The sequence below is a fragment of the Sminthopsis crassicaudata genome, chromosome 5, assembly GCF_048593235.1.
Source record: "Sminthopsis crassicaudata isolate SCR6 chromosome 5, ASM4859323v1, whole genome shotgun sequence".
NCBI lineage: Eukaryota > Metazoa > Chordata > Mammalia > Dasyuromorphia > Dasyuridae > Sminthopsis > Sminthopsis crassicaudata.
This window is the reverse complement of record NC_133621.1, coordinates 299,253,113-299,280,145: the sequence shown is the minus strand read 5'-3', so window position 1 is coordinate 299,280,145 and position 27,033 is coordinate 299,253,113. Positions and strand designations below refer to the sequence as shown.

Here is a 27,033-nt window from a genome sequence, read left to right as displayed (position 1 = left end):
CCTTGAATCCCAATTGCTTCAGCCAAAAACAAACAAACAAATAAATAAATCATGATTGATTATTTAATTAACCAAAGTTATTAAAAAGTCTTTCAAAATTGCTTGTTTTTATATTGATTTTACAATATAAATTGTTCTGGTTCTGGTTACTTTGTTTTTTATCAGTCCATACAAATTTTCCCAGGTTTCTAGGAAACCATTCCTTTTGTCATTTCTTTTGGCACAGTAGAATTTGTATATTATCACATTGATATACCACCATGTGTTTAGTCATTTCCCCAATTGCTGGGCACCCCCTTGCTTTCCAGTTTTTGCCACCACAAAGAAAGCTGCTATAGATAATTTTGTAGATATAGGCCCTTTTTCTCTTTCTTTGATCTCTTTGGGGTACAGATCGAGCACTGATATACCAGGATCAAAGAGTTTAGAAACTTTCTGTACATAATTCCAAATTCCTTTCCAGAATGATTGGACTCAGGGGCAGCTAGGTGGTGAGGTGGATAGAGCACCAGTCCTGAATTCAGGAGGACCCGAGTTCAAATCTGGTCTCAGACACTTAACACTTCCTAGCTATGTGATCCTGGGCAAGTCACTTAACCCCAGCCTCAGGGGGGAAAAAAAAAACCAGAATGATTGGACCTATTCATAGTTCCACAAGCTACATATAAACAGTATCTATTTTCCTTCTTTCTTCCCTCCCTCCAAAACTTGTCTTTTTTGATTTTTTGTCATCTTTAATGATGTGAGATGCAACCTCAAAATTCCTTTACTTTTTCTGTCATTATTAGTGATTTGGAGTATTAAAAATACATGGCTAGAGATAGCCTAGGTTTTCTCCCTTTAGAATTTCCTGTTTACATGCGTAAATTATTTATCAATTGGGAATGACTTTTATTTTTATACATTTGAATTATTTCTTGATATATCTTGGAAATAAGATCTTTATCAGAGAAACTTCATACAAAAATTCTTTTTTCTTAATTTCCCTTCTAAGTTTAATTGCATTGTCAAGAAACATTTATTATGTGTCTATGTGTGTCAGGCTCTATGCTAAGTACTAGGGATACAAAAAGAGGCAAAATTCCAAGTCCTTTCTCTTAAAGGGAGAATGGGAAAGGAGAGCCTTCCAAGGCAGGGAGGACAGGTAGGAAAAATGCCCAGAGCTAAGAAAGGGAGTATTAGATTTGTTTCTGCAAAAGCTTTTATAATTGTATGTAATCAAAACTTTTCATTTTATGATCCTTTAATCCCTTGTTGATCTTGAACCTATTCTACTTAGAGATCAGGAAGAGGGACTTCCTTCCTTGTTTCTCTAATTTATTTATAACATGATCTTTTTTGTTTAGGTCTACTCATTTGGACCTTATGATTATCTGAGGTATGAGTAGTTGGTTGAAACTTAATTCTTCTGCTTACTGTCCAATTTTCCTAGCTTCTTAAAAAAAAAATCAAACGGGGATTCTTTTCCCCAGTAGCTCTGGGGGTGTTTATCAAATCCTGTGTTATAAGGTTTGTTTGCTTCTATAGATTGTATATCTAATTAGCTGTTTTCAAAACATATGTGTGGACAATTCTTCAGTATTAGCCCTAGCAAAACCTTGTGTTCCAATTTCCTCCCCCTTCTCCCATGCTCTTTCCTAGATGGCAAGTAATCCAATATATGTTAAACATAGTAGAAATATATGTTAAATCTAATGGATGCATACAGATTTATACAATTATTGTTCAGCTGCACTTTTGAAAGCAACGCCTAATTCTTTTGATTGTTTATGCTTTGTAACCCAGTTTGAGACCCGGTACCCAAATCAGACGTCTTTCCACCCTACTTTTTCCTCTTATTTTCCTTGAATTTCTTGACTATTTGTTCATCCAGATGAAATTTTTTATTACTTTTTTCTAACTTTATAAATTAATACTTTGACAGTTTGATGAGTGCATTTATTTAGGTAATTTTTCTTATATTGACTCAGCCTATCCATGAACAATTAATATTTCTCTAATTATTTAGATCTGTCTTTATTTCTGTAAACAGTGCTTTGTTGTATTTACATATTGATTTTATACATTCTGTGATTATTTTGAATGAGATTTCTCTTTATATCTCTTGCTGGGTTCTATTGGGATTATTGGGGAAATGCTGATGATTTGTGTGATTTTACTTCATTTTTTTCAACTTTGCTGAAATTATTAATTGTTTTACTTAATATTTTTGTCGACTTCCTAAGGTTCTCTAGGTCAAAGCTTCTTAAATTGTGTAATTAAACTGAATGTGGGAATCATGAAATTATGATTTATCAGTAAATATTTGATTTGTATATTTATTTTACATCCTTATATATTCAGGGTCATATAAAAATTCACAGACAAAAAGGGATTGTGTGAGGATCAACTATGATGGACTTGCTTCTTTTCATTGGTTCAGTGATCCAAGGCAATCCCAATACATTTTGGATGGAAAACCCATCCAAATACAGAGACAGAACTATGGAGGCTGAATGTAAATCGACACATACTATGTTTACTTTTTTTCCTTTTTCTTCTGATTTTTCTCTTCCAATGTGATTCATAAAGAAATATGTAAAAATGTATATGTGTAACAAAAAAATTGTTGTTTCTACTAGTAAAAAGTTAAAAAAAAGAAGAAGAAGAAGAAGAAGAAGAAGAAGAAGAAGAAGAAGAAGAAGAAGAAGAAGAAGAAGAAGAAGAAGAAGAAGAAGAAGAAGAAGAAGAAGAAGAAGAAGAAGAAGAAGAAGAAGAAGAAGAAGAAGCTTGCTCAGTTTGGGTAACCATTAAATCATCTTGAAAAAGATAATTTTGCTTCTTTTGTTTCTGGTTCTCATTCCTTCAGTCTCCTTTTATTTTTTATCTTATAGTGTATACCCAAATGTGAACACCTGAAGACAAACACTGTTAGAGATGGGGAGTCACAATGGTTAAGACACTGAACTTGAAGCCAAAACCATGGTTCAAATTTTGCCTCTCGGATACTTACAGCTGTATGACCTTAGGTAAGTCACATCACCTTTGCCTCAGTTTCTCCATGTGTATAATGGGGGAGTTGGGTTATATGGTGTCTACCAGCTCATCTATGATTCTACAATTCAAATTCCTGATATGGCCACATACAGAGAGGTCAGTTAAGAAGCATTTATTCAAGCTTCTTCTATGAGTCAGGTACCTGAGAGAGGAAGACAAATATACACAGTCCCTGCCCCCGGTGAACTCACATTTTATCAGAGGAATACAGACACTGTCAAGTACATCCACGCCCATGCACCCCCACCCCCAGGACCAGACAGAAAGGAGATTTCAGGGACACATGTCCTTGTTCTGTCCCCCTTGGCTCCCTGAGGTTGGGTTTCTTTTGCCCAGGGCTGCCATGAGCAGACCCAGCTAGGACCTAGAAGTTGCCTGAGGCAGGATTTAAACCCCAGTCTTTTTGCCTTCGGATTCAGTGACTCTGGGACAAACACAGGGAGTTCAGTGGGTCCCTGTGGCTCTTGAAAACCAAATGGCCTGGTAAGCCCCAAAGCGGCACCTGTTGCAGCTATTAGTCATTAGAGTTGTTTGTGAAACGCTTGGCTGTCCTGATCATTACGCCTTCTCCTCCCTCTTATTATTTGCCTCCACCTCATTTCCTCAGCACTTGGGAGAACGAGCGAGCACACACACACACACATACACACACACACACACACACACACACACACACATACACACACACACACACACACACACACACACACACACACACACACCTCCCTGTGTGGATCTTATGGGAGACCGGGACATAGCCCCTCAGGGTCACAGGAGCTGACCAAGGTACCAAGCCCCAGAAGCAAAATCAAACTCTTTGTTTCTTATCTTCAGGACCCTTGGGGCAAATCGCCTACTCTCTCCGAGCTTTCCCCCCTCCCATCCTGGACTGATGAATTTGGGATTGTTGATTTGGAATTATAGGAATATCTGAGAGGTCTAATGAGAAAGATGAGGAAATTGAGGTCTACAGAGGAAAAATTTGCCAGAGAAGAGGATGATCGATTGGAAATTTGTTGTAGAGATGGAGCTAGTGAGCTTTGACAGCTAATTAAATATGGAAAGAATGGGAAAAAGCCAAGGAGGACTTGGAGGTGGTGAGTCTGGGTGGGTAGAAGGGCCTTCAAAAGGAACAGAACATGCTATGGATTGATGCAGAGGGCAACCCCTGCTGGTCTTCGCATCCCAGCTTCCTACCACGGAGCCCTGTAAATCCTGGGGAGAAAGGAAGCATTCGGTGAGAAGGTGAAGAGCTCCATGAAGGGGTATCCACTTCCTTGTAACTAGGTGGTACAATGAAGAGAGCACAAAGCTTGGAGGAGAGAAGACTTGAATTTGAATCCCACCTGAAATGTGTACAAGTTGTAAAGTCACTTGTAAAATGAGGAAATAAGACTTGGTGATCTTTTCCAGCTCTAGATCCATGATCCTTAAGAAAGCTCCTCGTTCTTTTAGACTGAGCTGGGATTGCTTGTTAGGAAGTCTTTTCTTATAACGAGCCTAAATTGTTCTCCTTGTGACTCCCATCCTTTGCTACTTCTTTTGTCTCATAGGACCAAACAGAGCACGTTTAGTTCCTCTCTCCAAATACTTAAGTAGTCCATCATTTCCCCCAAGAGTCTTCTTTTCATTACGCCAAACACACAATTTTGTATGGACTCTGATCATCCCGGTCCTCGACTTTGGGAGGTACTCCAGCTTATTAATAGCCCTTCTAAAATATGGTCTCCTGAATTGAATGTGGTCCTTCAGATGTGTCCTACCAAGGCAGACAACAGTTGAGACATCACATCTTTCATTCCAAACATTGGCTCTAGTAATTCAGTTTAAAAACTCATCAGCTTCTTTGGCTTCTACATTACACTGTTCACAAACATTGAATGTTCACTAAGACATCCAGATCTTTTTCATGTGAACTGCTCCCTGGCCACTACCCAACATTGCATCCTGTAATAAAGAAGTTGCTTTTAAAACTATATGTATTAGGGGCAGCTAGGTGGCGCAATGGATAGAGCACCAGCCCTGAATTCAGGAGGAGGATCCGAGTTCAAATCTGGTCTCAGACACTTAACACTTCCTAGTGTGTGACCCTGGGCAAGTCACTTAACCCCAGCCTCAAAAACAAAACAAAAAAACAACAAAAGAAAAAACCTATATGTATTTATTCAGATTGTTTCAACTAATTTGACTGAGTCCCTTATTCTAGCCTATTGGAAAGTTTTTGGATATTGACTCTATCATGCAGTATTCACTATTCCCCTCAGCTTGGTAACATCTCTAGATCTGATAGTTATGCCATTTGTAAAAATGTCTGACGGCAGCTTCAGGACAAGGAAAAATAGCAAGAATGCTCTACTAGACTTCATCCTCCATTTTAATATCAATCCATTCATTAAGTATTCTTTTGGATTCCACACTTGGATTTGCTTTGAATACATCGGAACATATGGAATCCAATTGACTTCATTCCAATGTTATCCACAGGGATGAGAAAAGAGACTTTGTCGGATGTGTTTCTGAAATCCAGTCATTCTGCATCTGGCCGATTCTCCTGACGAACCTGTCTAGTAACCCTATCAAAATAGAAAATGAGGTTAGTCTGGCATGGCTTGTCTTGGATGATGCCATCTGGATCTTAGTCATAACTTCCTTTTTCTGCAGGCCATCCCATTAATAATATATCTTAGGATTTTGCCTGAAATCAAAGTCATCGGCCAATAGATTTGAAAATTCCATATTCTTCCCTCGTGTTTCCTGTTTTTTCAAAGATCACCGATGGAGGCTCCTCTCAGGCCTCTGAAATTTTGTTTCCACTTAGCTAACTAAGCACTGTATCCTGCTGTTATGATAGCCTCGAAACCTGTTTCCCTCATTTCATCTATTTCCTCTTTCAGATTTGTTGAGTCTGCAGCATACCTGAGCAAGGTGGAGATGACCTAACTGTCTCTTTGGGATTTAACTCCATGTTAAAAATTTTTGTGTTAAGATTTTTTGGGGGGGAGGGCAGCTAGGTGGAGCAGTGGATAGAGCACCAGCCCTGAAGTCAGGAGGACCCGAGTTCAAATCTGGCCTCAGACACATACTAGCTGTGTGACCCTGGGCAAGTCATTTAACCCCAACTGCCTCAGCAAAAAAAAGAAAAGAAAAAAAAATTTAAAAAAAAGATTTTTTTTTTTTGGTATTCTTTTGAAAATTGTTCTCAGCAAAGAAAAGAAAAACAAAGTTAGAGTTGAGTGATTCTGTGCTTGGGATGTTTCCTCTCCTTAGCTTTTAAGAATTCTTAGCTTCCAATTGCATATGTTTTAACATACATTGGATTACTTGCCATCTAGGGCAGGGAGTGGGGGGAAGGGAGGGAAAAATTTGGAACACAAGTTTTTGCAAGGGTGAACACTGAAAATTGTCCATGCATATATTTGAAAATAAAAATCTTTAATTAAAAAATAAATAAAATGAAAGAGTCAAACTATATAAAAAAAGAATTTTTTAGCTTCCTTCAAAGTTCAGCAAAAATGCCATCTCCTACCAGAAACTTTTCCTGATTCCATTAGCAGCTAATTCCTTGACATCCTTTATTTATTTTGCATTTGCTTACATGTGTATATGTTATTTACCTCAATAAAATGTATGCTCCTTGAGGGCAGGAACTGGTTTGTTTTCAGTTTTGTAACACCGGTGCCTTGTACAGAAATCCTAGCGCAAGAGTAGGAACTTAATCAATAATTGTTCATTGATCTATGGCCACATTCTCTATGAGGGTAAGGACTTCATTCTTAAAGGGCTATGTCCTTAGTTACTTTCCCTTAACTTCTTGCACTTCTTTTAGAAATCAGAGTGGTTTGAGGAATTCCCTTGTATTTGCATCTCTCTCTCTCTCTCTCTCTCTCTCTCTCTCTCTCTCTCTCTCTCTCTCTCTCTCTGTCTCTGTCTCTCTCTCTCTCTCTCTCTCTCTCTCTCTCTCTCTCTCTGTCTCTGTCTCTCTCTCTCTCTCTGTCTTTCTCTCTCTCTCTGTTTATCTGTCTATATCTCTCTCTCTCTCCTCTCTGTCTCTCTTTCTCTCTCTCTCTCTGTCTCTGTCTCGTTCACTCTTCCCTCTCTCTCCTCTCTCTCTGTCTCTCTTTCTCTCTTTCTGTCTCTGTCTCTCTCTTTTGCTGAGGCAATTGGAGTTAAGTGACCTGCCCAGGGTCACACAGCTAGAAAGTGTTAAGTGTCTGAGGCCAGATTTGAACTCGGGGCCTAGCTGCCCCTGTATTTATCTTTTTAGAGACATTCTCATCAGAATCATTTGAATGGTTTCACTCTTGAGAGTTTTCCAGCCCCCTTGGACTTAACTTATCCTGTGAAATCTTATCCCATGGGAGCCAACTTCTTCCTTGTCTGAACTTGCTCTCCCTAACTTTTAGGCCACATTTTGCCTGACTTTCCTCCCCTTATTTATCCCTAGATCACCAGTCACATCTTATGGAACTTCCAGTCAATTCACCTTTAACAATAACTTCTTTGTTGACCAGAATCGGGTCTTTGTTCTTACCCCAGATTTGAGGATCCTAGATAGGTAACAAGGAGGGCCTTCACAAACCCCCTCATTTGACAGAGAAGAAGATGGAGGCTCAGAAAATGTATAGATGTATACCTCTAAAGTTGGAAGGGATCTCAGAGGACAACAAACCCAACCTCCTTTTAGTACAGGAGATTATTCCGGCCTTTAGATATTAAACAACTTGCCCCGAGTCATACTGCTGATACATGACGGAGGCTGGGACGGAGGTCATCTGACTGAAGAGTCGAGGCTCTCTCTGCTATGGAAGCAAGCCAGGCTCTAATTAGCTGCCAGCACTGAGCAGAAAACTCCCAGCAGGGGTTCGGATCTGTCTGTGGCCTCTCGGTGCCAGGTCGGTGGCCCGGTTCTCTCCCTTCATCCCTTTCTTCCCTCTGTCCCGGCAGTCTGTAGCGCACACCGGCGACAATTTTGCTGCCAATTCTTTTTCAACCGATCTTCCTTTCCGTGGTTTCCGTTGGGTCTCACCCTTCCTTCTCATATTTCCTCATAGGGATAGCTCTATAAGATAACAATATATTTTACGCCCTTATCTGATTTATTGATTTCAAATAAGGAACATCCCTGCATCGAAGCAAGTCTCAAGGATAGTGATGAGGAAGATGTTCATGTCACATCATGAATCTTATTCTCAAAAGGCCCCTTGAAGTTCTTTGACGATACCCATTACAAGTGGGCCTTATTTAACGCACTGGGGAAATCGAGGCAAAGGGTGGAATGACTCAACCCTTTTTCAGCAAAAATAGAGCTGGACTTCAACCCTTAGGAACCTCATCAGAGGGTGGATCCTGGAAGCCCCAAGCGAGAAGACTGGGCTCCCTCCAGCTTCCAGATGGGGCCCCCTCATTAAGGTCATTACAAAATGCTAGGACCTTAATTACTCACCTTAAGAAGGGCAATCAAGGCTGGGCTTTGATCCAGGGTTTTTTATATGCTTGGCTCAGAGCTCTGGGTGAACATTCATCAGTCTTTGGGTGGAGGGCCTGGCTGGGCGCTAGGAATTTATAGGAAAGATGAGGGGGCAGAGAGGGTGAGTCAGCAGCAGGGCGAGGCAGAGCATCTGGCCCCCAGAGCCCAGGGCTTGGACACGGCTAAGAGTCGAGTCATCTCACCCTTGTGAGCCTCAGTTTCTCTATCTATAAAATGGGATAATCATCTCACCGACTTCATGAGGTCATTGTGAAGATCCATCGAGGGCTTTAGACACTTGAGCTTTGGTCATTATTGCTGCTGTTAATTACCAGATGTGGGAGGTGAGAAGAGACCAGCTGGTCCCAGACTTTTAGTTATAGAGAAGGAAACAGGATCAGAGAGGTGAACTCACTTAGCAGAGGTCACCTAGGTGATAGGGACTGCTGACCCCTGGTCTAGTGCTGTGCGCCTGTTATCTCAACAACTCCAAGGTGGGTATTCTTACTACTCCATTTTACAGATTAGGAAACTGAGGCTGAGAAGTGAAGGGATGAGTCCAAGCTCAAAAAAGGTTAAGAACTGATCTGGCCCCGTTTTCCCACTTTACAGATGTGGAAACTGAGGCTCAAATCTACACATGGGGTTTGAATTTCAAAGTCAGTATTCCCCCTGCCCCCCCACCCCGTGGTATTATACTTGGCCTGATGAGTAAACCGAAGTTTAGAAGGGGAGGATAATGAGCATTTCTATAGCACAAATATCACTTCATTTGATTTTCATAACCTGGGAGGGAGGTGCAATTATTAGTCCCACTTTACAGCTGAGGAAACTGAGGCAGACAGCAGTTAAGCCAGGGTCACGCTACTGTTTAGAATCTGAGGCTGCATTTGAACTTCTGAGTTCCCAATAGCACTGAGATGGGTACCTTGGAGCACCTTCAGCTGTACAGAAGATTGTCTTGCCTTTCTTTGTAAAGCCAGAGCTTAGTGTGTGCTTCGCATACAGTAGACACTTAATAAGTGCTTATTGATTGCCTTAAGTTCTATGAGGGGGAGGGAACAAATATTGTTTAACTCTATCTTAGAGGAAGGAATGAGAGACTGAGACCTAAAGGGACTTGCCCACAGTCACACAGCATGGAAGAGACTGAGTTGGGACTGGAATCCAGACTTTGTGATTGAGTTGAGAACATTCCATTTTCTCAGGACTCAGTTTCCTTCTCTACAAAATGGGGATGGGGGCTACAGTGAGATTTGAACTTGATATGTAAGTGCCCTCCTAGTTCTTACGTTTTATATTCTATATTTCTGGGAAAGAACCTTCCCTGTTCTAAGCTCCCTCCCAGCACTGACATCCCCTGTTCTAAGCCCCCTCCCAGCTCTGATCTCTCCTGTTCTAAGCTCCCTCCCAGCTCTGACATCCCCAGTTCTAAGCTCCCTCCCAGTTCTGACATCCCCTGTTCTAAGCTCCCTCCCAGCACTGACATCCCCTGTTCTAAGCTCCCTCCCAGCTCTGACATCCCCTGTTCTAAGCCCCCTCCCAGCTCTGACATCCCCTGTTCTAAGCTCCCTCCCAGCTCTGACATCCTCTGTTCTAAGCTCCTTCCCAGCTCTGACATTCTCTGTTCTAAGCCCCCTCCCACTCTGACATCCCCTGTTCTAAGCCCCCTCCCACTCTGACACCCTCTGTTCTAAGCTCCCTCCCAGTTCTGACACTCCCTGTTCTAAGCTCCCTCCCAGCACTGACATCCCCTGTTCTAAGCCCCCTCCCACTCTGACATCCCCTGTTCTCCCCCTGGAGGGGACTTGTTGATTGGTTGATGGCAGAGCCGAAGAAATCCCATCAGGGATTTGGGGATCAAACCCTGGCTCCTCCATGACCCTAAACATGCCATTTCCTCTGTGTATCACGAGGGGACGGGGCTGGATGTCCCCGAGGTCCCCACAGGCTCCCAGCCATGTCCCCACTGCTGCCTCCGGAGCACTGTGGACAAGGAGGAGATGCCAGGCCAGTGAAGGGCCTGCAGAGAGTCAGCTGGAGGCCTGGGAGGCTCACAAAGGGCCACAGCGGCTTCCTTGTGGAGCAGCAAACAGGGACCAGCCTTCCTCTTGCCCGGCCCCAGTAGCAGAACCAGGGCAAGCTCCTAAGACACTGTTTATCAGGGAAAAAGCCCAAAGGGAGATGGGTCAAGACAACAGGTAGCTGCCATCGCTGGCGGTCTTGGGGGGGGTCACTCGTCACAGCGGACACAAGCTCAGGGAAGGATCCCCAACAGGAGTCCTTCTACAGTGATGTCCTGTGAGCTCAGGTTCCAGTCGTGAAAACCTGAGACCCCTTAAAGTCACCTCGCATTCCCACAGGCCAGTGGGGAACACCCAGCCCTGTCCATCCCCCCTCTTCTCCAATCGAGTCCTCTCCCTAACTCACCGGGCCCATTATTGGCCTTCAGTGTGCACGTCACTCCTCCTGTCCTGAATCCTCAAAAGCTCCCCACTGCCTACCAATAGGGGCAACACTCTCAGCCTGGCGTTCAGGGCTCTCCACCTGGCTCTAGCTTACACATCCAGGTTCTTATGTACGGCCCCCATTCCCAGCTGGCTAAGTGGCACAGGAGCACTAGATTCAGTTCAGATTTGGTGACCTCCGGAACTTTCCAGCTGCGTGACCATGGCCAAGTCATTTAATTTGTTTCAACTATAAAATGTACCCCTCAGGGTCGCTGTGGGCATCTAATGAGCCTTTTGTAAGACTGAAACATTAAAGTATCAAAATACTGAATATTATTATATATTGATAATACATATTATGAATAAAATATAATAATCCTATTTTTGCTCCCTATTGTTGTTTTTGAATCTCATTTTGGATTTTCTTGGCAAAGACACTGGAATTGTTTGCAATTTCCTTCTCCTGTTCATTTTACTGATGGGGAAACTGAGGCAACCAGGGTTAACTGACTTGCTCAGGGTCACCCAGCCACAATCTGAGATTGGATTTGAACTCATGATGAGTCTTCCTGATTTCAATCCCCGATCCCTCTCCACTGCAGCCCATTTCACTGCCTCCCCATCAATAATTCCTGATATTTTCTTAGCTCCAGGTAGATTTCCCTTTCTCTGAGTTCATTTTATCTTTGTGTCACCACCGACTGGCACACAGCAAGTGCTTAATGTTTAGGGGTGCTCATGCATCTAAGAGCAGAAGGCTCTTTTTCCCATCTCCACGAGGAAGGAGCTGGGTTCCAGTCCTGGCGGTCCTGACCCAGCTCTCGGTATAAATGAAGGCCGACTGCTGTTCTGATGAACAGAGGGTTCAATGCCTTACAGTTCTAGATGGTAAACCTCAGCGAGGGCCGTGTGTGGAGGGTTGTAATCTTCTTGTTAACCCTCCCTTTGCTGGGTGACTCTGGAGCCTTAAGAGGGGAACGTGCTGGGGGGTCGGGAGAACGGGAACGGTTTGAAACCTGCCCTTGCCTGGCTATCGTCAGTTTTGGCCGAACTCCTGTGCTCACAAGGAAGGTCTATATCTGGAGCTGTGATGTAAAATAAAAGAAAATCCAAATCCCCAAGCTCATCAAGCAAACTTAAATCAATTTCTTAAAAAGGCAAATGATAGCATAATGTCCCTGAGGCTCGATTTGCTCAACCGAAAAATGGGAGGAGGACATTCATTCCAAGATCCCATTGCCAGTACTAGCTGTGGGACTTTGGCTCTTTCTGGGCCTCAGTTTACTCATCTGTTACATGGGTTAGGTGGCTTCTAAGCCCCTTCCGGCTCCAAATCTCTGATCCTATTTATTACTGGAACATAGAGGGCCAGAAAGGCAGTCCCCCTCCCTCTCCCAGGGACCGAGGACCCAGAACTAAGCAGGATGTTTTATTAAGTTAAAAGTTTTGCTGTGCAGGGAGGGCACCCTGCCTTCACTGCTCGGCTTCCGTGGTCCGGCTCAGGACTTCAGGGTCCCAGCTCCTTCCTCCCAATGTCCATCTGTCCGTCCATCCATCCACAGGCCCCAGATGGCAGGGGCAGCCGGAGGGCCCACGGCAGGCAGCAGTGAGGGAGTTGGGGGGCGGGGAAGGGGGAGGGGATGAAAAAGCTGACTTCTCCTCCAGACTGAGCCACGGGGGCCGCCTGAGCCCAGGACCGAGCCGAGGCTGCCGGTTGGGGGCCACGGGCGAGGAGAGGGCCCACTCGGTCCTAGGCACTCTTAAAAAACAAAACGAAACAAAAAAGGACATAAAGTGTTTTTTCTTTGGGGGAGGGGAGGAAAAAAATCTATATAAAAATCTTTTCACATATAAAATCCCGAAGAAGGTGCAAGTTAAGACCCAGTGTGACGGGCGCGCTCAGATCTGCAGAGTGTGTGTGTGTGTGTGTGTGTGTGTGTGTGTGTGTGTGTGTGTGTGTGTGTGTATGTGTACGCGCGGCCCATGAAGGCGTGCTGAGAAAGCTTGGCTTCTGGTCTCCTCGGGGGTGGCGAGACCACGTCTCCCTTCTGCCGGCCCGATCCAACAGGGGCTGGAGCAACTGGAACCTGCAGGACAGGAGGCGGGAGACAGAGGGGGCCACAGAGAGTTAAGCAGCAACCCTAAATCACACAGCAAAGCAAGGCTCAGACTTGGGCCTCCCATCTCCTAGTCCTCCATTCTTTCCTCTATTACACAGGTAATAGTCCCTGCTGGTCTGCCTTCAAGGGAGGCTTTGGAAGAGTGGCAGCTTCAAAAACCCTTAGGGACCATCCCATCCAAATACTACATTTTACAGAAAGGGAAACTGAGGCCCAAAGCAGCATATTAAGCAATAAACATTCACTAAGCACCTACTGTGTGCCGGGCATTGTGCTAAGTGTGGGGATGAAGCAAAAGACAGCTCCTGCCCTTGAGCAGCTTACAAGCTAATGGGCATGTCACAGGGAGGTCGTGGTCAGCGCCGATATTGCCATTCCCCTCCCCCCACCCCAGGATGGCGTCCGGCCCCCATGTCTCCTCAGCTCTGCCTGAGAATCCCTGGGTCTAAGCACCGAGCCTTATCCCACCTCCTGGAGGTCCTCCCAGTGCTAGGCCCTTCTCCACCACCATCTGTCTTGGAGGCCCTACGGGTTGTCTCCTGCTAGGATGGAGGCCGCGGAGGGCAGGGGGGCCCCCCTGGGAGCTCCCCGGCAGCAGGGGGCGCAGTAGTCGGAGCAGTCTGCCCCGCCCCCACTCACCTCTAGTTGTCCAGATTGTTCCGCATGGACTCCTTTTCCCGCAGGGCCGCCATGGCCAGACGCAGGTGCTCCTTCAGCTGTTCGATCTCCCGCTCTGACCGAGACTTGATGTGGTTCAGCTCCACGTAGACATCCTGGTACTTCCCTGAGGCGAAGCGCTTGTCCTGCACAGAGCAGAGGCCTCCTGAGGGCTGGTCCCGGCTTCCCGGGGAGCGGGGGTGGAAGCTGGGAGGCAGGGGCTCTGCTCGGGTCAAGGGCATGGATAGGTTCAGGTCTGAGGCCATGGAGAGCCTCAGGTCTGGGGGATGAGGCTGGCCACGGTGCAGGAAATGCAAATGTGGCCCGAAGTGACCTCGCTAGCCAAGTTCTAACTCTTCTGCCGGCATCCAAGACCTTCTGACAGGCTCCTAGCCCCTCCAGCATCCCAGGCCTTCCCACAGGCTCCTAGCCCCTCCGGCATCTCAGGCCTTCCCACAGGCTCCTAGCCCCTCCGGCATCTCAGGCCTTCCCACAGGCTCCTAGCCCCTCCGGTATCCCAGGCCTTCCCACAGGCTCCTAGCCCCTCTGGCACCCAGGGCCTTCCACACAGGCTCCTAGCCCCTCCGGCACCCAGGGCCTTCCCACAGGCTCCTAGCCCCTCCGGCACCCAGGGCCTTCCCACAGGCTCCTAGCCCCTCCGGCACCCAGGGCCTTCCCACAGGCTCCTAGCCTCTCCGGTATCCCAGGCCTTCCCACAGGCTCCTAGCCCCTCCGGCACCCAGGGCCTTCCCACAGGCTCCTAGCCCCTCCGGCACCCAGGGCCTTCCCACAGGCTCCTAGCCTCTCCGGCACCCAAGGCCTTCCCACAGGCTCCTAGCCTCTCCAGCACCCAGGGCCTTCCCACAGGCTCCTAACCTCTCTGGCATCCCAGGCCTTCCCACAGGCTCCTAGCCTCTCTGGCACCCAAGGCCTTCCCACAGGCTCCTAACCTCTCTGGCATCCCAGGCCTTCCCACAGGCTCCTAGCCCCTCCGGTATCCCAGGGCCTTCCCACAGGCTCCTAACCTCTCCGGCATCCCAGGCCTGTATCCCAGGCCTTCCCACAGGCTCCTAGCCTCTCCGGCACCCAGGGCCTTCCCACAGGCTCCTAGCCTCTCTGGCACCCAGGGCCTTCCCACAGGCTCCTAGCCTCTCCGGCACCCAAGGCCTTCCCACAGGCTCCTAGCCTCTCCAGCACCCAGGGCCTTCCCACAGGCTCCTAGCCTCTCCGGCACCCAAGGCCTTCCCACAGGCTCCTAGCCCCTCCGGCACCCAGGGCCTTCCCACAGGCTCCTAGCCTCTCTGGCACCCAAGGCCTTCCCACAGGCTCCTAACCTCTCTGGCACCTAAGGCCTTCCCACAGGCTCCTAGCCCCTCTGGCACCCAAGGCCTTCCCACAGGCTCCTAACCTCTCTGGCACCCAAGGCCTTCCCACAGGCTCCTAGCCCCTCTGGCACCCAGGGCCTTCCCACAGGCTCCTAGCCTCTCTGGCACCCAAGGCCTTCCCACAGGCTCCTAACCTCTCCGGCATCCCAGGCCTTCCCACAGGCTCCTAGCCCCTCCGGCACCCAAGGCCTTCCCACAGGCTCCTAACCTCTCCGGCATCCCAGGCCTGTATCCCAGGCCTTCCCACAGGCTCCTAGCCTCTCCGGCACCCAAGGCCTTCCCACAGGCTCCTAGCCGCTCCGGCATCTCAGGCCTTCCCACAGGCTCCTAGCCTCTCCGGTATCCCAGGCCTTCCCACAGGATCCTAGCCTCTCTGGCACCCAGGGCCTTCTCACAGGCTCCTAGCCTCTCCGGCACCCAAGGCCTTCCCACAGGCTCCTAGCCTCTCCAGCACCCAGGGCCTTCCCACAGGCTCCTAGCCTCTCTGGCACCCAAGGCCTTCCCACAGGGTCCTAACCTCTCCGGCATCCCAGGCCTTCCCACAGGCTCCTAGCCTCTCTGGCACCCAAGGCCTTCCCACAGGCTCCTAGCCCCTCCGGCATCTCAGGCCTTCCCACAGGCTCCTAGCCCCTCCGGCACCCAAGGCCTTCCCACAGGCTCCTAGCCCCTCCGGCATCTCAGGCCTTCCCACAGGCTCCTAGCCTCTCCGGCACTTAAGGCCTTCCCACAGGCTCCTAGCCTCTCCGGCACTCAGGGCCTTCCCACAGGCTCCTAGCCCCTCTGGCACCCAGGGCCTTCCCACAGGCTCCTAGCCTCTCTGGCACCCAAGGCCTTCCCACAGGCTCCTAACCTCTCCGGCATCCCAGGCCTTCCCACAGGCTCCTAGCCCCTCCGGCACCCAAGGCCTTCCCACAGGCTCCTAACCTCTCCGGCATCCCAGGCCTGTATCCCAGGCCTTCCCACAGGCTCCTAGCCTCTCTGGCACCCAAGGCCTTCCCACAGGCTCCTAACCTCTCCGGCATCCCAGGCCTTCCCACAGGCTCCTAGCCCCTCCGGCACCCAAGGCCTTCCCACAGGCTCCTAACCTCTCCGGCATCCCAGGCCTGTATCCCAGGCCTTCCCACAGGCTCCTAGCCTCTCCGGCACCCAGGGCCTTCCCACAGGCTCCTAGCCCCTCTAGCACCCAGGGCCTTCCCACAGGCTCCTAGCCCCTCCGGTATCCCAGGCCGTCCCACAGGCTCCTAGCCCCTCCGGCACCCAGGGCCTTCCCACAGGCTCCTAGCCCCTCCGGCACCCAAGGCCTTCCCACAGGCTCCTAGCCCCTCCGGCACCCAAGGCCTTCCCACAGGCTCCTAGCCCCTCCGGCACCCAGGGCCTTCCCACAGGCTCCTAGCCTCTCCGGCACCCAGGGCCTTCCCACAGGCTCCTAGCCCCTCCGGCACTCAGGGCCTTCCCACAGGCTCCTAGCCCCTCCGGCACCCAGGGCCTTCCCACAGGCTCCTAGCCCCTCTGGCACCCAGGGCCTTCCCACAGGCTCCTAGCCTCTCCGGTATCCCAGGCCTTCCCACAGGCTCCTAGCCCCTCCGGCACCCAGGGCCTTCCCACAGGCTCCTAGCCCCTCCAGCACCCAAGGCCTTCCCACAGGCTCCTAGCCCCTCCGGCATCTCAGGCCTTCCCACAGGCTCCTAGCCTCTCCGGTATCCCAGGCCTTCCCACAGGCTCCTAGCCCCTCCGGCACCCAGGGCCTTCCCACAGGCTCCTAGCCTCTCTGGCACCCAAGGCCTTCCCACAGGCTCCTAACCTCTCCGGCATCCCAGGCCTGTATCCCAGGCCTTCCCACAGGCTCCTAGCCTCTCCGGCACCCAGGGCCTTCCCACAGGCTCCTAGCCCCTCCGGCACCCAGGGCCTTCCCACAGGCTCCTAGCCCCTCCGGCACCCAGGGCCTTCCCACAGGCTCCTAGCCCCTCTGGCACCCAGGGCCTTCCCACAGGCTCCTAGCCTCTCTGGCACCCAGGGCCTTCCCACGGGCTCCTAGCCACTCCGGCATCCAGGGCCTTCCCACAGGCTCCTAACCTCTCCGGTATCCCAGGCCTTCCCACAGGCTCCTAGCCCCTCCGGCACCCAGGGCCTTCCCACAGGCTCCTAGCCCCTCCGGCACCCAAGGCCTTCCCACAGGCTCCTAGCCCCTCCGGCACCCAGGGCCTTCCCACAGGCTCCTAGCCCCTCCGGCACTCAGGGCCTTCCCACAGGCTCCTAGCCCCTCCGGCACCCAGGGCCTTCCCACAGGCTCCTAGCCCCTCCGGCACCCAGGGCCTTCCCACAGGCTCCTAGCCTCTCCGGTATCCCAGGCCTTCCCACAGGCTCCTAGCCCCTCCGGCACCCAGGGCCTTCCCACAGGCTCCTAGCCCCTCCGGCACCCAAGGCCTTCCCACAGGCTCCTAGCCCCTCCGGCATCTCAGGCCTTCCCACAGGCTCCTAGCCTCTCCGGTATCCCAGGCCTTCCCACAGGCTCCTAGCCCCTCCGGCACCCAGGGCCTTCCCACAGGCTCCTAGCCTCTCTGGCACCCAAGGCCTTCCCACAGGCTCCTAACCTCTCCGGCATCCCAGGCCTGTATCCCAGGCCTTCCCACAGGCTCCTAGCCTCTCCGGCACCCAGGGCCTTCCCACAGGCTCCTAGCCCCTCTGGCACCCAGGGCCTTCCCACAGGCTCCTAGCCCCTCCGGCACCCAGGGCCTTCCCACAGGCTCCTAGCCCCTCCAGCACCCAAGGCCTTCCCACAGGCTCCTAGCCCCTCCGGCATCTCAGGCCTTCCCACAGGCTCCTAGCCTCTCCGGTATCCCAGGCCTTCCCACAGGCTCCTAGCCCCTCCGGCACCCAGGGCCTTCCCACAGGCTCCTAGCCTCTCTGGCACCCAAGGCCTTCCCACAGGCTCCTAACCTCTCCGGCATCCCAGGCCTGTATCCCAGGCCTTCCCACAGGCTCCTAGCCTCTCCGGCACCCAGGGCCTTCCCACAGGCTCCTAGCCCCTCCGGCACCCAGGGCCTTCCCACAGGCTCCTAGCCCCTCCGGCACCCAGGGCCTTCCCACAGGCTCCTAGCCCCTCTGGCACCCAGGGCCTTCCCACAGGCTCCTAGCCTCTCTGGCACCCAGGGCCTTCCCACGGGCTCCTAGCCACTCCGGCATCCAGGGCCTTCCCACAGGCTCCTAACCTCTCCGGTATCCCAGGCCTTCCCACAGGCTCCTAGCCCCTCCGGCACCCAGGGCCTTCCCACAGGCTCCTAGCCCCTCCGGCACCCAAGGCCTTCCCACAGGCTCCTAGCCCCTCCGGCACCCAGGGCCTTCCCACAGGCTCCTAGCCTCTCCGGCACCCAGGGCCTTCCCACAGGCTCCTAGCCCCTCCGGCACTCAGGGCCTTCCCACAGGCTCCTAGCCCCTCCGGCACCCAGGGCCTTCCCACAGGCTCCTAGCCCCTCCGGCACCCAGGGCCTTCCCACAGGCTCCTAGCCTCTCCGGTATCCCAGGCCTTCCCACAGGCTCCTAGCCCCTCCGGCACCCAGGGCCTTCCCACAGGCTCCTAGCCCCTCCGGCACCCAAGGCCTTCCCACAGGCTCCTAGCCCCTCCGGCATCTCAGGCCTTCCCACAGGCTCCTAGCCTCTCCGGTATCCCAGGCCTTCCCACAGGCTCCTAGCCCCTCCGGCACCCAGGGCCTTCCCACAGGCTCCTAGCCTCTCTGGCACCCAAGGCCTTCCCACAGGCTCCTAACCTCTCCGGCATCCCAGGCCTGTATCCCAGGCCTTCCCACAGGCTCCTAGCCTCTCCGGCACCCAGGGCCTTCCCACAGGCTCCTAGCCCCTCTGGCACCCAGGGCCTTCCCACAGGCTCCTAGCCCCTCCGGCACCCAGGGCCTTCCCACAGGCTCCTAGCCCTTCCGGCACCCAGGGCCTTCCCACAGGCTCCTAGCCCCTCCGGCACCCAGGGCCTTCCCACAGGCTCCTAGCCCCTCTGGCACCCAAGGCCTTCCCACAGGCTCCTAACCTCTCCGGCATCCCAGGCCTGTATCCCAGGCCTTCCCACAGGCTCCTAGCCTCTCTGGCACCCAAGGCCTTCCCACAGGCTCCTAACCTCTCCGGCATCCCAGGCCTGTATCCCAGGCCTTCCCACAGGCTCCTAGCCTCTCCGGCACCCAGGGCCTTCCCACAGGCTCCTAGCCCCTCCGGCACCCAGGGCCTTCCCACAGGCTCCTAGCCCCTCTGGCACCCAGGGCCTTCCCACGGGCTCCTAGCCCCTCTGGCACCCAGGGCCTTCCCACGGGCTCCTAGCCACTCCGGCATCCAGGGCCTTCCCACGGGCTCCTAGCCTCTCCGGTATCCCAGGCCTTCCCACAGGCTCCTAGCCCCTCCGGCACCCAGGGCCTTCCCACAGGCTCCTAGCCTCTCCGGCACCCAAGGCCTTCCCACAGGCTCCTAGCCTCTCCAGCACCCAGGGCCTTCCCACAGGCTCCTAGCCTCTCCGGCACCCAAGGCCTTCCCACAGGCTCCTAGCCCCTCCGGCACCCAAGGCCTTCCCACAGGCTCCTAACCTCTCTGGCACCCAAGGCCTTCCCACAGGCTCCTAGCCCCTCTGGCATCCAGGGCCTTCCCACAGGCTCCTAGCCTCTCTGGCACCCAAGGCCTTCCCACAGGCTCCTAACCTCTCCGGCATCCCAGGCCTTCCCACAGGCTCCTAGCCCCTCCGGCACCCAAGGCCTTCCCACAGGCTCCTAACCTCTCCGGCATCCCAGGCCTGTATCCCAGGCCTTCCCACAGGCTCCTAGCCTCTCCGGCACCCAAGGCCTTCCCACAGGCTCCTAGCCGCTCCGGCATCTCAGGCCTTCCCACAGGCTCCTAGCCTCTCCGGCACCCAAGGCCTTCCCACAGGCTCCTAGCCTCTCCAGCACCCAGGGCCTTCCCACAGGCTCCTAGCCTCTCTGGCACCCAAGGCCTTCCCACAGGCTCCTAACCTCTCCGGCATCCCAGGCCTTCCCACAGGCTCCTAGCCTCTCTGGCACCCAAGGCCTTCCCACAGGCTCCTAACCTCTCCGGCATCCCAGGCCTTCCCACAGGCTCCTAGCCCCTCCGGCACCCAAGGCCTTCCCACAGGCTCCTAACCTCTCCAGCATCCCAGGCCTGTATCCCAGGCCTTCCCACAGGCTCCTAGCCCCTCCGGCACCCAAGGCCTTCCCACAGGCTCCTAACCTCTCCGGCATCCCAGGCCTGTATCCCAGGCCTTCCCACAGGCTCCTAGCCTCTCCGGCACACAGGGCCTTCCCACAGGCTCCTAGCCCCTCCGCCACCCAAGGCCTTCCCACAGGCTCCTAGCCCCTCTGGCACCCAGGGCCTTCCCACAGGCTCCTAGCCCCTCCGGCACCCAGGGCCTTCCCACAGGCTCCTAGCCCCTCCGGCACCCAAGGCCTTCCCACAGGCTCCTAGCCCCTCCGGCATCTCAGGCCTTCCCACAGGCTCCTAGCCTCTCCGGCACCTAAGGCCTTCCCACAGGCTCCTAGCCTCTCCGGCATCCCAGGCCTTCCCACAGGCTCCTAGCCCCTCTGGCACCCAGGGCCTTCCCACAGGCTCCTAACCTCTCCGGCATCCCAGGCCTTCCCACAGGCTCCTAGCCCCTCCGGCACCCAAGGCCTTCCCACAGGCTCCTAACCTCTCCGGCATCCCAGGCCTGTATCCCAGGCCTTCCCACAGGCTCCTAGCCTCTCTGGCACCCAAGGCCTTCCCACAGGCTCCTAACCTCTCCGGCATCCCAGGCCTTCCCACAGGCTCCTAGCCCCTCCGGCACCCAAGGCCTTCCCACAGGCTCCTAACCTCTCCGGCATCCCAGGCCTGTATCCCAGGCCTTCCCACAGGCTCCTAGCCTCTCCGGCACCCAGGGCCTTCCCACAGGCTCCTAGCCCCTCTAGCACCCAGGGCCTTCCCACAGGCTCCTAGCCCCTCCGGTATCCCAGGCCTTCCCACAGGCTCCTAGCCCCTCCGGCACCCAGGGCCTTCCCACAGGCTCCTAGCCCCTCCGGCACCCAAGGCCTTCCCACAGGCTCCTAGCCCCTCCGGCACCCAGGGCCTTCCCACAGGCTCCTAGCCTCTCCGGCACCCAGGGCCTTCCCACAGGCTCCTAGCCCCTCCGGCACTCAGGGCCTTCCCACAGGCTCCTAGCCCCTCCGGCACCCAGGGCCTTCCCACAGGCTCCTAGCCCCTCTGGCACCCAGGGCCTTCCCACAGGCTCCTAGCCTCTCCGGTATCCCAGGCCTTCCCACAGGCTCCTAGCCCCTCCGGCACCCAGGGCCTTCCCACAGGCTCCTAGCCCCTCCAGCACCCAAGGCCTTCCCACAGGCTCCTAGCCCCTCCGGCATCTCAGGCCTTCCCACAGGCTCCTAGCCTCTCCGGTATCCCAGGCCTTCCCACAGGCTCCTAGCCCCTCCGGCACCCAGGGCCTTCCCACAGGCTCCTAGCCTCTCTGGCACCCAAGGCCTTCCCACAGGCTCCTAACCTCTCCGGCATCCCAGGCCTGTATCCCAGGCCTTCCCACAGGCTCCTAGCCTCTCCGGCACCCAGGGCCTTCCCACAGGCTCCTAGCCCCTCCGGCACCCAGGGCCTTCCCACAGGCTCCTAGCCCCTCCTGCACCCAGGGCCTTCCCACAGGCTCCTAGCCCCTCTGGCACCCAGGGCCTTCCCACAGGCTCCTAGCCTCTCTGGCACCCAGGGCCTTCCCACGGGCTCCTAGCCACTCCGGCATCCAGGGCCTTCCCACAGGCTCCTAACCTCTCCGGTATCCCAGGCCTTCCCACAGGCTCCTAGCCCCTCCGGCACCCAGGGCCTTCCCACAGGCTCCTAGCCCCTCCGGCACCCAAGGCCTTCCCACAGGCTCCTAGCCCCTCCGGCACCCAGGGCCTTCCCACAGGCTCCTAGCCCCTCCGGCACCCAGGGCCTTCCCACAGGCTCCTAGCCCCTCCGGCACTCAGGGCCTTCCCACAGGCTCCTAGCCCCTCCGGCACCCAGGGCCTTCCCACAGGCTCCTAGCCCCTCTGGCACCCAGGGCCTTCCCACAGGCTCCTAGCCTCTCCGGTATCCCAGGCCTTCCCACAGGCTCCTAGCCCCTCCGGCACCCAGGGCCTTCCCACAGGCTCCTAGCCCCTCCGGCACCCAAGGCCTTCCCACAGGCTCCTAGCCCCTCCGGCATCTCAGGCCTTCCCACAGGCTCCTAGCCTCTCCGGTATCCCAGGCCTTCCCACAGGCTCCTAGCCCCTCCGGCACCCAGGGCCTTCCCACAGGCTCCTAGCCTCTCTGGCACCCAAGGCCTTCCCACAGGCTCCTAACCTCTCCGGCATCCCAGGCCTGTATCCCAGGCCTTCCCACAGGCTCCTAGCCTCTCCGGCACCCAGGGCCTTCCCACAGGCTCCTAGCCCCTCTGGCACCCAGGGCCTTCCCACAGGCTCCTAGCCCCTCCGGCATCTCAGGCCTTCCCACAGGCTCCTAGCCTCTCCGGTATCCCAGGCCTTCCCACAGGCTCCTAGCCCCTCTGGCACCCAGGGCCTTCCCACAGGCTCCTAGCCCCTCTGGCACCCAAGGCCTTCCCACAGGCTCCTAACCTCTCCGGCATCCCAGGCCTTCCCACAGGCTCCTAGCCCCTCCGGCACCCAAGGCCTTCCCACAGGCTCCTAACCTCTCCGGCATCCCAGGCCTGTATCCCAGGCCTTCCCACAGGCTCCTAGCCTCTCCGGCACCCAGGGCCTTCCCACAGGCTCCTAGCCCCTCTAGCACCCAGGGCCTTCCCACAGGCTCCTAGCCCCTCCGGTATCCCAGGCCGTCCCACAGGCTCCTAGCCCCTCCGGCACCCAGGGCCTTCCCACAGGCTCCTAGCCCCTCCGGCACCCAAGGCCTTCCCACAGGCTCCTAGCCCCTCCGGCACCCAAGGCCTTCCCACAGGCTCCTAGCCCCTCCGGCACCCAGGGCCTTCCCACAGGCTCCTAGCCTCTCCGGCACCCAGGGCCTTCCCACAGGCTCCTAGCCCCTCCGGCACTCAGGGCCTTCCCACAGGCTCCTAGCCCCTCCGGCACCCAGGGCCTTCCCACAGGCTCCTAGCCCCTCTGGCACCCAGGGCCTTCCCACAGGCTCCTAGCCTCTCCGGTATCCCAGGCCTTCCCACAGGCTCCTAGCCCCTCCGGCACCCAGGGCCTTCCCACAGGCTCCTAGCCCCTCCAGCACCCAAGGCCTTCCCACAGGCTCCTAGCCCCTCCGGCATCTCAGGCCTTCCCACAGGCTCCTAGCCTCTCCGGTATCCCAGGCCTTCCCACAGGCTCCTAGCCCCTCCGGCACCCAGGGCCTTCCCACAGGCTCCTAGCCTCTCTGGCACCCAAGGCCTTCCCACAGGCTCCTAACCTCTCCGGCATCCCAGGCCTGTATCCCAGGCCTTCCCACAGGCTCCTAGCCTCTCCGGCACCCAGGGCCTTCCCACAGGCTCCTAGCCCCTCCGGCACCCAGGGCCTTCCCACAGGCTCCTAGCCCCTCCGGCACCCAGGGCCTTCCCACAGGCTCCTAGCCCCTCTGGCACCCAGGGCCTTCCCACAGGCTCCTAGCCTCTCTGGCACCCAGGGCCTTCCCACGGGCTCCTAGCCACTCCGGCATCCAGGGCCTTCCCACAGGCTCCTAACCTCTCCGGTATCCCAGGCCTTCCCACAGGCTCCTAGCCCCTCCGGCACCCAGGGCCTTCCCACAGGCTCCTAGCCCCTCCGGCACCCAAGGCCTTCCCACAGGCTCCTAGCCCCTCCGGCACCCAGGGCCTTCCCACAGGCTCCTAGCCCCTCCGGCACTCAGGGCCTTCCCACAGGCTCCTAGCCCCTCCGGCACCCAGGGCCTTCCCACAGGCTCCTAGCCCCTCCGGCACCCAGGGCCTTCCCACAGGCTCCTAGCCTCTCCGGTATCCCAGGCCTTCCCACAGGCTCCTAGCCCCTCCGGCACCCAGGGCCTTCCCACAGGCTCCTAGCCCCTCCGGCACCCAAGGCCTTCCCACAGGCTCCTAGCCCCTCCGGCATCTCAGGCCTTCCCACAGGCTCCTAGCCTCTCCGGTATCCCAGGCCTTCCCACAGGCTCCTAGCCCCTCCGGCACCCAGGGCCTTCCCACAGGCTCCTAGCCTCTCTGGCACCCAAGGCCTTCCCACAGGCTCCTAACCTCTCCGGCATCCCAGGCCTGTATCCCAGGCCTTCCCACAGGCTCCTAGCCTCTCCGGCACCCAGGGCCTTCCCACAGGCTCCTAGCCCCTCTGGCACCCAGGGCCTTCCCACAGGCTCCTAGCCCCTCCGGCACCCAGGGCCTTCCCACAGGCTCCTAGCCCCTCCAGCACCCAAGGCCTTCCCACAGGCTCCTAGCCCCTCCGGCATCTCAGGCCTTCCCACAGGCTCCTAGCCTCTCCGGTATCCCAGGCCTTCCCACAGGCTCCTAGCCCCTCCGGCACCCAGGGCCTTCCCACAGGCTCCTAGCCTCTCTGGCACCCAAGGCCTTCCCACAGGCTCCTAACCTCTCCGGCATCCCAGGCCTGTATCCCAGGCCTTCCCACAGGCTCCTAGCCTCTCCGGCACCCAGGGCCTTCCCACAGGCTCCTAGCCCCTCCGGCACCCAGGGCCTTCCCACAGGCTCCTAGCCCCTCCGGCACCCAGGGCCTTCCCACAGGCTCCTAGCCCCTCTGGCACCCAGGGCCTTCCCACAGGCTCCTAGCCTCTCTGGCACCCAGGGCCTTCCCACGGGCTCCTAGCCACTCCGGCATCCAGGGCCTTCCCACAGGCTCCTAACCTCTCCGGTATCCCAGGCCTTCCCACAGGCTCCTAGCCCCTCCGGCACCCAGGGCCTTCCCACAGGCTCCTAGCCCCTCCGGCACCCAAGGCCTTCCCACAGGCTCCTAGCCCCTCCGGCACCCAGGGCCTTCCCACAGGCTCCTAGCCTCTCCGGCACCCAGGGCCTTCCCACAGGCTCCTAGCCCCTCCGGCACTCAGGGCCTTCCCACAGGCTCCTAGCCCCTCCGGCACCCAGGGCCTTCCCACAGGCTCCTAGCCCCTCCGGCACCCAGGGCCTTCCCACAGGCTCCTAGCCTCTCCGGTATCCCAGGCCTTCCCACAGGCTCCTAGCCCCTCCGGCACCCAGGGCCTTCCCACAGGCTCCTAGCCCCTCCGGCACCCAAGGCCTTCCCACAGGCTCCTAGCCCCTCCGGCATCTCAGGCCTTCCCACAGGCTCCTAGCCTCTCCGGTATCCCAGGCCTTCCCACAGGCTCCTAGCCCCTCCGGCACCCAGGGCCTTCCCACAGGCTCCTAGCCTCTCTGGCACCCAAGGCCTTCCCACAGGCTCCTAACCTCTCCGGCATCCCAGGCCTGTATCCCAGGCCTTCCCACAGGCTCCTAGCCTCTCCGGCACCCAGGGCCTTCCCACAGGCTCCTAGCCCCTCTGGCACCCAGGGCCTTCCCACAGGCTCCTAGCCCCTCCGGCACCCAGGGCCTTCCCACAGGCTCCTAGCCCTTCCGGCACCCAGGGCCTTCCCACAGGCTCCTAGCCCCTCCGGCACCCAGGGCCTTCCCACAGGCTCCTAGCCCCTCTGGCACCCAAGGCCTTCCCACAGGCTCCTAACCTCTCCGGCATCCCAGGCCTGTATCCCAGGCCTTCCCACAGGCTCCTAGCCTCTCTGGCACCCAAGGCCTTCCCACAGGCTCCTAACCTCTCCGGCATCCCAGGCCTGTATCCCAGGCCTTCCCACAGGCTCCTAGCCTCTCCGGCACCCAGGGCCTTCCCACAGGCTCCTAGCCCCTCCGGCACCCAGGGCCTTCCCACAGGCTCCTAGCCCCTCTGGCACCCAGGGCCTTCCCACGGGCTCCTAGCCCCTCTGGCACCCAGGGCCTTCCCACGGGCTCCTAGCCACTCCGGCATCCAGGGCCTTCCCACGGGCTCCTAGCCTCTCCGGTATCCCAGGCCTTCCCACAGGCTCCTAGCCCCTCCGGCACCCAGGGCCTTCCCACAGGCTCCTAGCCTCTCCGGCACCCAAGGCCTTCCCACAGGCTCCTAGCCTCTCCAGCACCCAGGGCCTTCCCACAGGCTCCTAGCCTCTCCGGCACCCAAGGCCTTCCCACAGGCTCCTAGCCCCTCCGGCACCCAAGGCCTTCCCACAGGCTCCTAACCTCTCTGGCACCCAAGGCCTTCCCACAGGCTCCTAGCCCCTCTGGCATCCAGGGCCTTCCCACAGGCTCCTAGCCTCTCTGGCACCCAAGGCCTTCCCACAGGCTCCTAACCTCTCCGGCATCCCAGGCCTTCCCACAGGCTCCTAGCCCCTCCGGCACCCAAGGCCTTCCCACAGGCTCCTAACCTCTCCGGCATCCCAGGCCTGTATCCCAGGCCTTCCCACAGGCTCCTAGCCTCTCCGGCACCCAAGGCCTTCCCACAGGCTCCTAGCCGCTCCGGCATCTCAGGCCTTCCCACAGGCTCCTAGCCTCTCCGGTATCCCAGGCCTTCCCACAGGCTCCTAGCCTCTCCGGCACCCAAGGCCTTCCCACAGGCTCCTAGCCTCTCCAGCACCCAGGGCCTTCCCACAGGCTCCTAGCCTCTCTGGCACCCAAGGCCTTCCCACAGGCTCCTAACCTCTCCGGCATCCCAGGCCTTCCCACAGGCTCCTAGCCTCTCTGGCACCCAAGGCCTTCCCACAGGCTCCTAACCTCTCCGGCATCCCAGGCCTTCCCACAGGCTCCTAGCCCCTCCGGCACCCAAGGCCTTCCCACAGGCTCCTAACCTCTCCAGCATCCCAGGCCTGTATCCCAGGCCTTCCCACAGGCTCCTAGCCCCTCCGGCACCCAAGGCCTTCCCACAGGCTCCTAACCTCTCCGGCATCCCAGGCCTGTATCC

The 27,033-nt window shown here is 56.0% G+C and overlaps 1 protein-coding gene and 1 long non-coding RNA gene across 2 annotated transcripts in view; both read right to left on the bottom strand.

Moving 5' to 3' along the window:
* Positions 1–4,123: 4,123 nt before the first annotated feature.
* Positions 4,124–9,978, bottom strand: LOC141542666 (uncharacterized). The gene is made up of 3 exons (XR_012482228.1): positions 8,480–9,978; positions 6,651–8,095; positions 4,124–5,609 (listed from the first exon to the last, which is right to left on the bottom strand). It is a non-coding gene; the product is annotated as an uncharacterized LOC141542666 (long non-coding RNA).
* A 2,391-nt stretch (positions 9,979–12,369) lies between these two features.
* The window catches only part of TRIOBP (TRIO and F-actin binding protein), an 84,577-nt gene continuing 69,913 nt past the window's right edge, over positions 12,370–27,033 (bottom strand). The window contains 2 exon segments of the mRNA XM_074267251.1: positions 12,370–13,040; positions 13,713–13,876. Coding sequence (XP_074123352.1) covers positions 13,715–13,876 — 162 coding nt within the window. The 3' untranslated portion in view covers positions 12,370–13,040; positions 13,713–13,714.